Consider the following 16,255-nt stretch of genomic DNA (forward strand, 5'->3'; position numbering starts at 1 on the left):
GAATATCAGGAGAAAACAGCTGAGTTGAGTTACTCTCGGAAAACAGCTGAGTTGTGTTGTAAGTGAGCTAAATTTAAAAGCAACATTGATGCAAGCAAATAAATGACAAGGGCAAAGGAATGTTGATAAACAACAAAGCACCAGAAATGAGGAGAATTCTCTGTGATAAAAGCTCAAAATCCAAACACTTAATTTAAAGGGATTAAATTTACCAAAAGAGAGGATTTTCTCTCAATAAGTCGAGTCGGTACTCGGTTGGGTAAAAGCAGAGCAGAGCAGCATATTGCAAGCAGGTCACTTGTGTAAATTAACTGTTAAAACAAAACAAAAAAGAAAAACTCCCCATTTTCCCCATTGTCAACAAAGCCACAAAAGCAAAACCATGCACACAGTTATTTTACGATTGAATGTGTGTGAGTTGCGTATACATTATTTTATTATGTAGATACATTTGCGTCGTGTTCGTGGTTCGTTTCGTTGTATACACAACAAAATACAAAATGTTTCTAATACAAGGCAAGGGGGATTTTTTCGTTTTCAATTTCAGCATTTCTCAGTCGTTGACAGCCAATTCTCGTGTTCAGTCGGTTAGTCTCAAGTTTATCCATAAAATCTATAAAAGTAAACCTTAAATAAAACAAAAAATAATACTTGAATTAAAAAAGTGTGTGTAAACATTGAATCCATGAGATACATCTCTGATCAATTGGAATCAATTTATCTGCATTGAAGTTTCTACGTGTGTGGGATAATATTAATATCGCCACTAACGTTGCCAAATTGAATAAACAATCAAAGATACACCTGCCCATTATTAAAATCTCTTTGCAATCAAAACCAAGCGCTTCAGTAGAACCAGGATAACTCTGCTTTAGCCAAAATCATCGTAACATAGAAAAAAAGTGATTTCATTTGTTGATTTCGACACAAAAAAGATAAAAGCCAAAAGTGTATCTATGAAAATCCCAAGTGCATTTTGTGGTCATATGTTTATCATCATTTATCATTCTTCAGATACAAATCGATGTATACCTTTGTAAACAATAAAAACTCAAAATATTCATAAAAACCTACAAAATAAAATTGTCATTAAGTCTCCAAGTTCTTCCGAATTATTAAAAATTGATTTTTAAACAAAAAAAATAATAAAATAAAATTGCTTATCATATAAACCTATTATGGTTGATAATATTATGTGCAACAAAAATTTTAATGTAACGTTTGCATTTAACAAAAATGTTTCGATTTCTATTTTTGGTGTGACAACAAATTTTAACCCTCTTGCCTCATTCGCCAACAATACCAAGAGCAACAACTACTATCACAGCAATATTAAAAACATTGTCAAATTTATATCTAATACTAAATTAATTATTATTACAATAATATTGTTATTAATTAAACAATTGGACAAATCGGTCGTCTTCATCGGTTGTTTATCGAAAAGAATAACCAAATCTGTGACAACGTCATCAAATTTAGCTCCAATAATATCATCGTCATCATCATCATCAAAAACAACAACAGCAGCAACAACAAAATCGTCAGCAACATTTATAAGTGCTACAAATATAACGCGTCTTATGGGTTTTGCAATAAATTAATTTAAAAAGTGTTAAAAAAAATACTTAAAGATATAAAAAATATTAATTCGACACGACGCACGACGAGAAAATATATTATTATAATATATTCTTTTGCAACAAGTGTTGTAGTGTTTTTGTAGTAAATGTTTAGCAACATCAAACTGTGGTGTATCCACTTTCCTATTTATTTCTCAAAATTTGTGGTGTTTTTTGTGTGAAAAAGAAAGATAAAAGAAAAAATAAAAATAAATCTCCCCACTCTCTCTGAAACTCAAATATATAATATATAATATATTATGAAGTAATGAGAGAAAGTGATAAAGATTAAACAACAGCTATCAAATCAGAAAGTGCTAAAGAGTGTTTTAAAACAATACTTCCGGTGTTTTTCACTCACAAAAATTGTTTTTTTATATTTTATTTAAGATCAAAAATAAAATAAAATTTTTAGTGAAGTACAAAATTATAATCTTGTCAAAATTAATTCTTCAATTTGTATCCGGTTTTTCTTTTATTTTTTTTTTATTTCTAATTCTTTTTTAAAAAATAATAAAAATAATGTCAACTGGTAGGCGATTGGCTAAACGTTCGATTATCGGTACAAGAGTTTGTGCACCGGGTCCAGACGGTTTGTGGTATTCGGGCGTTATTCAAGACGTTAAAACGCCCCCCAGCACATCGCAGCCAAGTGAAAATAATAATTGCATCAATTTAACACCGGACACAAAATATACGGTGCGTTTTGATTTTAAAACAACGTCATCGGCGACAGCAGCGGCAACGGCGGCCTCATCAACAACAATGCAACAACAATCAAACGATAATCATAAAGGTTCTATAGTGCCATCGCCATTGGCAGGAACCGGTACCGGAAACGGGGTACGGGCAATATCTCCGGCTCCATCTTCATCTTCATCTCCATCTCCATCGTCTTCGTCTTCATCATCGTCGGTGTCGGTATCGGTATCGTTATCAAATTCGTCGGTACTTTCATCTCCGGGTCGTTGTAATGTTGGCAATACTGGTGGTGTCATAATGGACGCCCGTCAACATAGCATCCGTTCGTCAAATTTGCTCATAAATAGCCCAGCACAATCTTTACGTCGCAGTGTAATGATGAAGGAATTTCGTGAAACGGATTTGATTGGGCCCGGTTTTCGGTCGATTATGGAAGTTCAATTGCATCCAAGTCAACGAGTATTTTTAACTTATAACGGACGAGAAACTTCGGGTGATGTTGTTAGCCATGATTTGGCCAAGGACGAAGTTATTGTTAGGATTATGCATATTGGAAGTGAGGTGAGTGAAAAAGAAATATAGATATCTAGGTATACATAAATTTATCACAGTGTGTATCTATGTATACTTAAATTTTGAGTTCGAATGTACATAATGTACTAAAAGTAGGTCAACTATATTAATGTAGGCCATGGGCGTTGTTGTAATAGGTGAAGGTATTCGTATTCTGCTTTTTTTTATTTTTACATTTTTTTTTTCTTTAAATGAATTCTGATAAACAAGTTGAAGGTTATTAGGAAAGAATCTTGTAGGTTTCGATTTTGGGTATAGAATAAATTCAAAATGGCTCCTGTGAATTTAAATAGCAGCAGTTAACTGACATTGAGTTAAGTAGTTTTAAAAACTTCTAACTTTTTCAGAAAATGAATTTTAAACATTTTTAGAAATTATAAGAAAATACATTTTTGGATTTAGGTATCTATGTCTAAATTTAAGAATGACTATTTTCAAAATTGTATTGAATTTATTATTTCATTTTAGTAGGTTTACAATGCTTACAATTTTAATTTAAGTAGAAGACGTTAAAGATAAACATATCATGTATCTCATTTAATTAATATTAAAAGGTACCTACTGTAATGTGCTATTCCGATAACATTTTTTTTTTTTTAACCACCACTAACTTCCAAGCACATTACTAGTTTTTTTTGGAGTTCTTGACAAAAAAAATACCGCAAACTAACATTTTTACCTCACCCAATGCATTCTTTTCTAATGTACATATGTACATACGAGTACATAAGAATTTAGAAACAAGTGCACAAAGCAAAATCAAAGCAACGGTTAAATCGCTCGATTCTTATTAGTTAAGAGGGGAATGGGATCATTTTTGGCAAAATTAAAAAGAGTTCAATGTCATGCACTCGACAGTTGGTTAAGAACTTTAAAAAGGGCAACATCGTGATTTGCTCCCGAAAATAAAACAAACAAAAAAAATAATCGAGGAATCCTCTGAGTATTTCTAAAGTAAAGTAAAAATTATTACATGTTTGTGAAGAACAAGATGTGGATTGATTTATTTTTCAAGTTATTCCAAACTGGATTTTAGAGTGAACAATACCAAAGTAGATCATAACAAGTATAAACCAAGTGTATAAAACTGTCTATAGCAAGATAGTAAATAATTTTTTAACGCTTTAGTATGTTCGGACCAATTCATTTTACTATCAAGTGTGACACCAAGGTATTTAAAGGTATTCACAAATTCTACCTGAAAGGAATGAATTGCACAGGGCTACCTAGAGACAAAACTATTAGATTCATTTACACTGAATTTAAATTTTTGGCAATCTGATGAATGATAAAATATATCGCTATCAACTAAGTTAGAACATCCTGACAGAGTAAAGTACATTAGTTTTGTTTTATTGCTTAATACCATTTTATAAACTGCAACCAGCGTCTTAAGATATCCAAGTCTGAGTTAATGTCAGAAATTAAATTAGACAGAGAACTGCAACCATATGAAAAGGCCTTATCATCAGCAAATGCTGTAATTTTGCCTTTGAAATTCTGATTGAAAATAGAATTAATAAAGATCAGAAAAGGCAAGGGACCCAAAACCGAACCTTGGGGAACACCAATACTTATTTTACACAAAGCACTTACATTACCATCTATTTTCACTAATTCCTTTCTATTGGATAGATAAGAATCTAGCCAATTTTACATAAATCCACGCATTCCTGCATTTTTTAATTTTCTCGGCATCATCACTAAATTCTCCCAATGGAACCATTCCTCCAGGTAATTGTCGAAGAAAATGGTTGGAAGTTAGGGCTTCCGACTGTTCATTATCAATAGAAATTTATCATATCCTCGACTTCCATTAAAAAGCTACGGAAAAGCTTATCGTTTGGTTAACATTGCTTACTCCGTATATGGCTATCTCAACTGATTGTATGAGTCTCTCACAGCATCCATTCATATGTGAGTAGCCAGGAGGGTAAAAATGCCACTCCAGTTCCGAGGTTACAAACTGATTCGCAATACATTGATGGTCGATTGATTTTAAGGTTGTCTTCAGTAATTTTTCCGCTCCAATGATATTTGTTCCACGATCACTGAACATTTCTCTTACGGTCCCTCTTCGGACTTTAAAATGTCTATAACAGAGAATGAATAAGTCCGTACTACAGGTGTAGGAATTTCAATGTAGATTGCTCTGGTTTTCAGACACGTGAAGAGGCAATCCACATCTTTTCTATCTTTTTTTCAACTGCAGTGTACGAAAAGGATAGTGTAAATGCTGGTACTCGAACTTCTGTTAAAATTTCCATTTCAGGAGGGGTTGCCTAGGCTATATTCATCTTGCAGCGAAAACAGTGTTTCCTCACGTGTTTCAGCAGTTGCCGTAGTTTCAGAATGAACATTTTTTTCTTAATTCGCTTACGACAGATTCGTGGTTGATACGTCAAAATTTCTCGTGGTAATGACGTATTATGAGTCTTGTGGCTCGATTATTGTCGGGGAGTATTACTGGACGTCTTGCATTATCAATTCCACTCATGGATCTCATTGAGAGTATGATACTCGAACACTGGGCTGTCTTCTTTGCAACGTTTCTTAGTGATGAAGCGAATTCCAATTCCGATGATAACGATTCTGCTTGAATATGCCTGTAGACAACACGCTCTGCTCGTTCGAATTCTTCGGAAGACAAAGCTAGGTTTTCTCTTTTTATACCACGTAATGCGTCCATGTAGCGACAAACATATGCTGTGACCCTCAGCAACTTGCCCAAGCTTTCAAATTTACTTGTTGGGATTACTGACACTACTTCGGAAATAGCATGATAATTTTCTCGAGATGGATATGGTCAGTCTTCTTCCTTCATGTACAGAAATTGTGGACCCTGCATCCAACGAGCATATCATATCATCATATCTAGTGATGGGCCTTTCTTCCACTTTGTTGCATCATCTGCTGGGTTCATTTCGGACGGCCTCCGAAATGTACCTCCAATCAGCAATTTTTGTGATTTCTTGGATCTCCTCTATTCTGAACGCTACAAATTGGCCTTTTACTGCTTTGGCATCTGAGCTCAACCAAATCAAAACAGTTGCAGTTGAAGTCTGATCACAATACAATCTTGTTGAGATAAATAGAAAGTGATTGACGAATGCTATCGGCAAATCTGGCTCCAATGACTGCTGCTACGAGTTCCAACCTCGCTATTGACATGAGTTTAATAGGTGCTACTTTCGTTTTTGAACCGATAAGTTTGGATTGGACTCTTAGATATGCTACTGCAGCACTGCAATTCTTGCTGGTATCAACAAATACGTGGAGCTGAGTCTCGGAGATTTCCCATATTGTCCCAGCTGCATAACATCTTGGGATGAATACAGATTGCACTTTCTGTAGTTCACGTAACCAGCCTAACCAGTCTTCTTGATGTTCGTCTAAGATCTCTTCGTCACAACTTACTCTGGACCCAGAGGATCGAAGATCGACATCATGATTTTTAGCATCTCGCTCTTAGTTGGTTTTATGGCATTGTTGAGTACTTCTTGCACTTCTGTAGATCACGTCACCAGCGAACCAGTCTTCTTGATGTTCGTCTAAGATCTCTTCGTCACAACTTACTCTGAACCCAGAGGATCGAAGATCGACATCATGATTTTTAGCATCTCGCTCTTAGTTGGTTTTATGGCATTGTTGAGTACTTCTTGCACTTCTGTAGTTCACGTAACCAGCGTAACCAGTCTTCTTGATGTTCGTCTAAGATCTCTTCGTCACAACTTACTCTGGACCCAGAGGATCGAAGATCGACATCATGATTCTTAGCATCTCGCTCTTAGTTGGTTTCATGGCATTCAGCAGTATCATGAATTCCATCGTAATAGGAAATTTTTACGAATCCCGAAAAACTGTATCATGAAATCTGTTCGTAATGCAAATTTGTATGAGATTTTTCACTACGAACGGATTTCATGATACAATTTTTCGGGATTCGTAGAAATTTCCGATTACGATGGAATTCATGATAGGGCTGATTTTTGAGAACTTCTTGCACTTCTGTAGATCACGTAACCAGCGTAACCAGTCTTCTAGATGTTCGTCTAAGATCTCTTCGTCACAACTTACTCTGGACCCAGAGGGTCGAAGATCGACATCATGATTTTTAGCATCTTGCGCTTAGTTGGGTTTATGGTATTGTTGAGGACTTCTTGGTTTCCTTTGTTAAACTTTGAGGAGCAAGTAAACGAGTGACTCTCAGTATCCCACCACATTACAAGAACTTTCTCAGTGGAGTACATTGGTTCTTTATCAAGATCGATTCGATTATCGAGCGTTCAACGTATGTAATTTCGTTAATCGCAGCCGTCACTTATCTTGAGTTGGACTTCCATTTTCGAATGTGAAACCCATCAGCCAGCGGAGTGAATCATCTTTAAATCCTTAGCAAGGGTTATTGCTTCCTCTGAAGTATTAACACTGTCCAGTAAATCGTCGACGTAATGATTATTGGTAATTGCTTCTATGGCTCGAGGGTACTTTTCAATAAACCTTTCAGCGTTTTTATTTTTCACAAATTGAGCGCAGCTTGGGAAACAAGTCTCGCCAAACGACATGACTTGTGTGATATATACTGCTACGCCAGTACCATCATCCCATAAAAATCTACAGACATGTCGATCCTCGCGTGAAATCTCTATCTGGTGGAACATCTCTGCTATGTCTCCACTGATGGCCACAGCATTCTGTCTAGACCTCAGAAGAATACCGAAAAGAGAGGGAAGTTGATCAGGCCCCTTTACTAGAAACGAGTTAAGACACTCTCCATTAACCTTAGCCGCTGCATCCCAGACTACCCTTACTTTTTCGGGTTTATTGGGATTGGACACAGGAAATAGTTGCAGATACCAGCTATACAAGTTTTGTAGCGTATAGATGTTTCGAAAGTGACCTTCTACTAAAGCACTGATTTGGAACTTTTCAATTCAAGAAAGTGTTAAGTGTTTTTTGATGAAAGAAAACTTAGTTTATCCTTTAAGAAAATCGGGAAATTAAAAAAAAAAATAGCACTTAAAAGCTTAGTAGATGCCGACTATGTTTTTTATAACTTGGAAATAATTATTCCTTTAAACAAATTCAGTGAATATAAAGCGATAAAAGTTAACTGTACGTTATATAATATACCTACTGCTATAAAAAGACCTAATTGCACTTAACCAAACTGCCCCAAGTCCCTATTCGTAGGTATTTACTTTCGAAATATTTGGAATCCGACTCGGTACTTAAAGTTACCAATTCCAGGCGTCATAAAATACCTTAACAAGTTAAACAAGAAAACAAAAATTTGTTTTTCTTTCTTGAGAAATTACAAGTAAACCGGAAATCAAAACCAAGCTTTCACATGTGTACATCGGTATTGCTTGTAAAAATTTTCAGTGAAGAAGTAGAAAATTACAATAAATAGATGCCTGTATGCATTCCTAGTGAATAAAGTTTATTAGCTATGCTTTTCCGTAAATATATATATACATATATGTGTATGCATATATTTTCATAAAAATTGTAAGCGTTACAAAGAAACATACTATGGTTGATATTTGAGGAGAATATATATTGGTGCTTCAGTTTATTGACTTCCTTGGTTTTAATTTACTATCAAAAAGAACATACTTTAACTATCTCTTTTTTATTTTGATTATATACGATTAAGACTTGCGTATCCAAGTCGGATAGTAAGCTTTAAGATTTATAAATTCAGTTTTACCCGTTTGCTTTTTTGAATTTCGTTGGTTTCTATTTAAGAAGAAAACCTTTTAGGTTAAATACGATTAAAGACTGTTAGAAGGTTTATACTTCAGTTCAGCTGAACTTTAAACTGAGTTCAATTTTTTTTAGTTTAACTAGTCAAGTTACACAGTGAAATCTGAACTTCAGATCAGTTGAACTTCGTTCAATTAGATTTACAAATAAGTAGCTGGCAGCATTGTTCGTAATGTGACGTAAAGTGTCCAAATCGTGAATTTTATGAAGTTCTTTAACTGTCTTTCCTTGTCTTCTCTTTCTCCCTCTGATTTAAAGAACACAAAAAAAAACAACAAATATTTTGCATTTCCAAATTATCTATTTTCAAATCTGGTATAGATTCTAGAATTATTAACAATTGTGGAATCATGACTCGACCCAGGCCACTTTACAACCATGTCCATTATTTTTAAGTTTCGATCAAATATTATGGTCTGCACGTTTAAGGAAAATAGCCTTTTCGGTTTCCAAATATTTCACCATTAGATCCTCCTAATAAGATGTTTGATGCAGAAGTAGTGCCAGTCAAAATAATAGCAGTGTAACCTCCCTATTAATATATTCTAGTACAATGCAATTTTTGGTACTAGAACATTTTGTCTTCCATTTCCGGAAAAAAAAATCCATGACAAAACGGTTTTTTCCCAAATGTTACTCGATTGCTTTTAAAGTGTATATCTTAGCGGTCAAAATAATAGCAGTTTTAGCAAGCTTATGGTATTTGTATATTGTTTTTTGATCCTATGCACATTTAAATTATAATTATCTCAAGTTTCAAGGTAAGCTTTCAATGCCTCATTGTATTATCATATTTATACTCAGATACACTTACAGTATGGGCCGTAGTAAACACTGCACTCCGGAGAAACGCCGAATCATTCGATAACTTCTTTCTGAAAGAAAAACTAATACGGAAATCCAAAACTCTCTTCAAATCTCGGCAAAACTGATTTCGAATGCAAAAAATTATAAAGAAAAACCTGAAACCCGCGCCAGGAAAAAAGTTTTATCTCCGAAATCGGTAAGGAAAATTGTAAGATGCTCGAAAGCCTTACCCCACTACTGCGATAAAAAAAAATTAAATTTGAATGCAAGTGTAGAAACATTTAGAAGAATTTTAAGAAGAAATAATCTCAACGTCAGAAGCCCCAGAAAAGTTCCACTTTTGACAAAAAAACACATTGCCAAAAGAATTCAGTTTGCCAAGACCCATGTTCATAGGCTCATTATTGGCGAAATATCTTATGGACGGATGAAAGCAAAATCGTTTTGTATGGTTCTCGTGAATATGTGCGACGCCCACCAAATGCTGAATATGTGCCTAGGTATACGCGTAAAACCGTTAAACATGGTGGCTCTAACTTTATGGTATGGGGTTCCTTATCATACCACGGTGTAGGTCCCGTATACCGACTTAATGGAATCGAATTTACTTTCGACTAAAATATCTGTCCAAAAATTTGAGATTATAGCTTCCAACTAATTTTGACTCATAAAAAATATTGTTTTCAACATTCTGAAAGATTTTGAGAAAAATCGAATTGACAGTTTTTTTTACAAAAAAAATAAAAATCTAAAGTAAAAAATTAATAAAAGTTGATAAAAATTGATTTTCGACTCAAAAATCTTTTCGAAACTTTGAGATATTGGCTTTACACTACTTTTATCTTTTAAAAAATATTATCTTCAACATTCAGTAAAATTTTGACTAAAATCGAATTGACACTTTTTTTTACAAAAAATAAAAACTTAAAAGAATATTTAACAAAAGTTGGTAAAAATTGAATTTCGACTCAAATATCTTTTCAAAAATTTGAGATTATGGCTTCCAGCTAATTTTAACTTACAACAAATATTGTTTTAAATATTCTGAAAAATGTGGAGAAAAGTCGAATTGACAGTTTTTTTTACAAAAAATTAATAAAAGTTGGTAAAAATTGATTTTTGGCTCAAATATCTTTTCGAAACTTTGAGATAATGGCTTCCAGTTAATTTTCACTTACAAGAAACATTGTTTTCAACATTTGGAAAAAAATTTTAAACAATTACAAAAAACTAAAAGCCTAAACAAAATTAACAAAAGTTGGTAAAAACTGATTTTCGACTCAAATTTCTTTTTTAAAAACTTCGAGATATTGTCTTTAAAATACTTTTATCTTTGAAAAAAAATATTGTTGTCTACATTCAGTAAAATTTTGAGAAAAATGAAATTGACAATTATTTTACCAAAATTAAAAACTTAAAAGAAAATTTAACAAAAGTTGATAAAAATTATTGATCTTCGACTGAAATATCTTTTCAAAACTATGGGATAATGGCTTCCAGCTTATTTTAACGTACAAGAAATATTATTTTCAATTTTTGAAAAAATTTGAAACAAATCGAATTGACCGTTTTTTTTACAAAAAATAAATCCTAAACTAAAAAATTAATAAAAGTTGGTAAAAATTGATTTTCGGCTCAAGTATCTTTTCGAAACTTTGAGATATTGGCTTTAAACAACTTTTATCTTTTCAAAAATATTGTTGACAATATTAAGTCAAATTTTGAGAAAAATCGAATTGATAGTTTTTTTTTTACAAAAAATAAAATACCATAAAAACATTTATAAAACTTGGTCAAAATTTACTTTCGACTCAACTAGCTTTTCAAAACTTTATAATATTGGCTTAAATTTACTTTTATCTTTTCAAAAATATTGTTATAAACATTCAGTTAAATTTTTAGAAAAATCGACAGCTTTTTAACAAAAAAAACCTTAATAAAAATACTTAACCTTGGTAAAAATTTACTTTCAAAAATGATAAATATTGTTTTCAAACCTTTTTTTATTTCACATAAAATATTGTTTTCGATATTCAGTAGTTTTTTTGTATAAAAATCTAACAATCTACAAACAGTAGTACGCAAAATTTTATAAAAATTAATGTTCTTGACACCTTTCAAATTAATTTCATTCGTCCGATTTGTAAAAATTTAAGACCACTAAAATTGGTAAAAATTTATTTTCGACTAAGAATCTATTAAACAAAACTAGGTTTTCAAACTTAACTAATTTAAGTAACAACTTTTTGAACCCAACATGAAAACCTACAAACTTTAAAGCAAGACAAATCGACAGGCAGGATGGGAAGTTATATGTGTGGGTCGCATCCCAACCTGTTTTCAATTTGTCAAATCGGACCGATTACAATAACTTCCTATGGGAAGTTTATATCAATATAGCTTTCTAAATTATTATTCTTCCATAGGTAAGGCCAGTTTAATTGGCCATTGTGATATCACATATATTTTGAGGCTTTCTTTTAAGCTCAATGAAACCCGTTTGAGTCTTTTACGAAACGTGAATGATTGATTATCTTAATATGATTACGACCGTTAAAATCGTTATAGAAGAATTCTCCTAGGTAATTCTTGCGTTTTTAAGCTAGAGCAGGGCATTTACAGAGAAGGTGAAGATGTGTTTCCTCGTGTTCCTCGTTCATACAGCTACGGCAAAAGTCATTTAAGAAGACGCCTAGCCCGTGGCTTTCTTTCCTATTCCGTTTATGATGCCGGTTATCGATATTATTCTCGATCTTCTTAGAGATCGCAAGCACCTAGTTTAGGCCTGATGTATTTCGTGTCCTGCCACGAGGTATTGTCATTCCACCTTATGATTGCCTTTTTCATTGCGTTTGCATTAGCAATAGTTTACATGTATAGATTTGCTAGCATTTCCCATACCTGCACCATTCCTGACGAGTTCATCTGCCTTACAGTTCTCTGGAATGTCTCTATAGCCCGGCACTCAGCAAATCTCATATGATCGACAGTTACGGAATGTTTTTGAGTTTGTAAAAACAGAGTCCAGAGATTTGACTGTCTGAGAAAATACTGATATCAGGTGTTGAAATCACGTATTTAAGTTCCGTCTGGAACACGCTACAATAATTGGGAAGGTTAAATGAGAGACTTAGTTTCAGTCTTTCAGAGTACAAATCTCCACCAATCCCTTCAATTGTTCTTAATCCATCTGTATAAAAGTGGAATGATTCGTCTTCCTGAACAACTTACTTACAGAATCCATAGAAGAATCGCTCGTTAAGTTCGGTGTAGAAGACTTCATTCGAGAATGGATTATTTCCATTCTCAGTGGTAGGAAGATTTGAGCCACTCTAGGCAATACAATCGCAACAAAACACCTGAGTAGGGGAACACCCCAGGGTGGTGTTCTTTCGCCTCTTCTATGGCTTCTGGTCATGGATACAATTCTCGTTAAATTAGAGAGATGTGGAGTGAAGGCGGTAGCCTACGCGGATGATTTGGTGCTATTGGTGTCAGGAAAGTGCACCTCTGTGATTAGTAAAATCACGGAGTCAGCTTTGAAGAAAGTTAGCAACTGGGCCACTAGTTGTGGACTAGGAGTTAATTAAAGTAAAACTGAACTGTTGCTCTTTACAACTAAAGTACCGCCCTTCACGCTACCTCGACTCAATGGTCAAATCCTATCATTGTCTTCCAGTGCAAAATATTTGGGAGTTATACTCGACCCTAAACTAAACTGGAAACTAAATATTGAAGTACGGGTTAAGGATGCCTGTGTTGCCTTCTACTCCTGCAGCACATCTTTCGGCAAAAAGTGGGGACTTCAGTCGAAGACGATTTTATGGAAGTACACAGCCGTAGTGTGTGGTGGCCTGCTCTTAGCAAAGCCTTTAATATTAAGAAGCTAAAGAAGGTTCAGAGAATAGCTTGCGTGGGCACCACAGGGGCCATGCGTACTTGCCCAACGGACGCCTTAAACGTTATTTTGGATCTTCTACCAATCGACCTTTTTATTAAATACATAGTTTCCTGTAGCTCTATTAGGCTCAAGGAATCAAATAGCTGGTTGTCAAAACCTTATGGTCACAGCAACACTACGAAATTGATTCCCTCAGATATTATCTTGGTAGACACTGACTACTGCACTCCTACTTTGAACCTTAGTAAGGGTTTTAAGGTTATTTTCCCATCGAGAGAAGATTGGGAGGATGACATCGTGTCGATAGGTTTCGACACAACCATTTTTACTGACGGCTCAAAGATGGAGTGCGGAGTTGGTTCTGGGATCTTTTCTGAGTCCCTAAATGTAGCCAAATCCTTTAGGCTTCCTGACTTTGCTAGCGTTTTTCAGGCTGAACTGCTGGCAATAAGGGATGCATGTAAGATGCTTAAACAAAACCCAAACCAAAACCGAAATGTGGCTATCTTTACAGACAGTCAGGCAGCTGTCAAAGCCATTAACTCGACCATATCCTCATCTAAATTGGTCCAGCAATTTCGCGATGAGCTTGCGAGCCTAAATATTAACCTCGGTGTCACCCTGATCTGGGTTCCGAGCCATAGTGGTAGCGTGGGAAATGAACGGTTTGACGAGCTAGCCAGGCAAGGATCGGCCCTTCATAGCTCACTTGCGGAAATGGTTAACATTCCTCTTGGTGCTATGAAGGGTAAAATCTTTTCTATCTACCAAACTGAATCAAACCGAAGGTGGAGCAATTTACCCAACTGCAAGATATGGCCCACCTATAACAAAACCCGTACAAACAATCTTCTATGCAGGCCAATGCAAGACATAGCCAGGATTGTTTGCCGTAGCTGTAGTGACCAAAGAGAAAGTGAAACAATAATCCATTTCCTCTGCAAATGTCCTGCTTTGGCAAACACTAGAATGAAGTACTTTGGAAAAGCATTATTTCAAGAACTTGATGAGCTATCTGAGACAAAGATTAGAAACCTAATCTTTTTTCTCAATGCGACAAAATGGCTCTAACATAATCGCTGTGAAGCTTCTCTATCAATCTATCCCTTTCAATCAAAGGTCAAACGAGTTTTTGGTATCAAAACGGCACACTACAGCGCTAATTGGATCTCAGGCTAGGTTGCCTTGAGATCGCCATTTCAACCTACTTACCTACGTCTTCCTGAAATATCTTATCTTCTCAGAAAGATCGGGAATGTATAGAAATCTCGAAGTTTCTGTTGATTCTTAATAACTAAGAATTATCGAGTGGCCAATGTTGTTGTTAACCCACTGCAATGAAGGTTTGAGGCAGCTAACAGAGCTTGCAGCTATTTGTTTGCTTAATATATCAAGAGCTGCTACGTAGAGTAGGGTGTCCAGTGCCCAGTAGGCAAGCTGAACGTTGTACTTTATTTATTTAGCCGCGGTTTGTAGCTTTTTCTAAAGCAGTCCACCATACTGCCACAGCGTACATTAAAATCGGTCTGATTACCGATGTGCATAGCCAATGCGTGATTAGGGGTTGTAAGCCCAAAAAAGCTTAGCCATTAGTCTGGATTCAATCTCACCATTTTTTTATAATCTCAATCATGTAATCAAAGGAAATAGCCTTTACCTATTTTCTAATTATTCGTTATCATTTTCGATATCTGCTCTGAAAACGTTTTAATGTTGTTTTCATTGGAATGTATTTTGTGTCAGCAACTTGTAAGTGCGTAATTCCCTTCAACCACCTGTGGTTTCGAGGAGAATACATTCTACATAAGTTATCATTTTATACCGCATACTTTATCATAAATGTTTTACTATAAATCGGTAGAAAATGGGACCGGAAGAACCCACTTTTTGACCAAAGCAACCTAAAAAAGAAGCTTATCCGTTAAGCGATTTGGTCAGTTGAAGTTTAAAATGAAATCAAATAACGTATTTCTAAAGCTTAAGCTTATAAAGGTAAAGAAATTATACGTTTCTTTATTTGGAACTTGATCAAAGTAGTGATATGAGTTTGAAAAAAAATTTAACATGAGATAAACATAAACATAATTGCGTTATGAAAAGACTTCAAAAATTGCTCCAAAATTGTGTACAAATATTTATATTTCTGTCAACAAAAATTATCCATGTAGGTCAAATTTTACTCCAACAACAACAAATCCAATAAATAAACAATGAGACAGACTAAAATAAAAAAAAGTCATGACATGTGATAAAATGGCAGCACAAAATCTTTCGAGGCAGACATTACTTTGATTATACCAACAACAATGCCAACAGTTGACTTACTCCCATTTACTTGCTGTTTAACACCATTTAATTTTATCTTTATGGGTTGAAACTGTTTTGTTGTTTTATTTTTGTATGGATGTGTACATATCTACCTACCTGTGTTTTTATTTAAGGTGTTTGCGAATAAAATTGGGCCACTGTAATTGAAGGCGCCTCATTTTTATATCAAATCAAAAGTATTGGAACTTTTGCTTGATTATAACTTAGACTTATTTTAGTATGTTAATAATTTTAATTACATTTTTTATAAAATACAGATATTAGATACTCTATCTAATGAATTTTAGCAGGAAATTTTTGATTTCTGTTGAACAGTGATGGGCAAATTCAGCATAAGTGTTTTTCGTAAGACTTAACTCACTTTTTTTTAGATTTCATGATTTTGTATATTTTGAACACGAAAACGTGTCTTTCCAAGGTCATGGAAATGCTGATTAATTATCAGCTTAAGAAATATCTCGAAGATCGAAAGCTTCCTTATAACCGAAAATACGGCTTTGAAGCAATAGGTCCACTGGTGATCTCATGGTTCATCTCACCGAACAGTGATGGA

The 16,255-nt window shown here is 34.4% G+C and overlaps 1 protein-coding gene across 1 annotated transcript in view; it reads left to right on the forward strand.

The window, feature by feature from the left end:
- The first annotated feature begins 539 nt into the window (after window positions 1–539).
- LOC129942280 (uncharacterized) overlaps window positions 540–16,255 on the forward strand; it is a 340,223-nt gene continuing 324,507 nt past the window's right edge. The window contains exon 1 of the mRNA XM_056051178.1: window positions 540–2,885. Coding sequence (XP_055907153.1) covers window positions 2,145–2,885 — 741 coding nt within the window. The 5' untranslated portion in view covers window positions 540–2,144. The remainder of the gene's footprint in view (window positions 2,886–16,255) is intronic.

This window comes from Eupeodes corollae, chromosome 1 (assembly GCF_945859685.1).
Source record: "Eupeodes corollae chromosome 1, idEupCoro1.1, whole genome shotgun sequence".
NCBI lineage: Eukaryota > Metazoa > Arthropoda > Insecta > Diptera > Syrphidae > Eupeodes > Eupeodes corollae.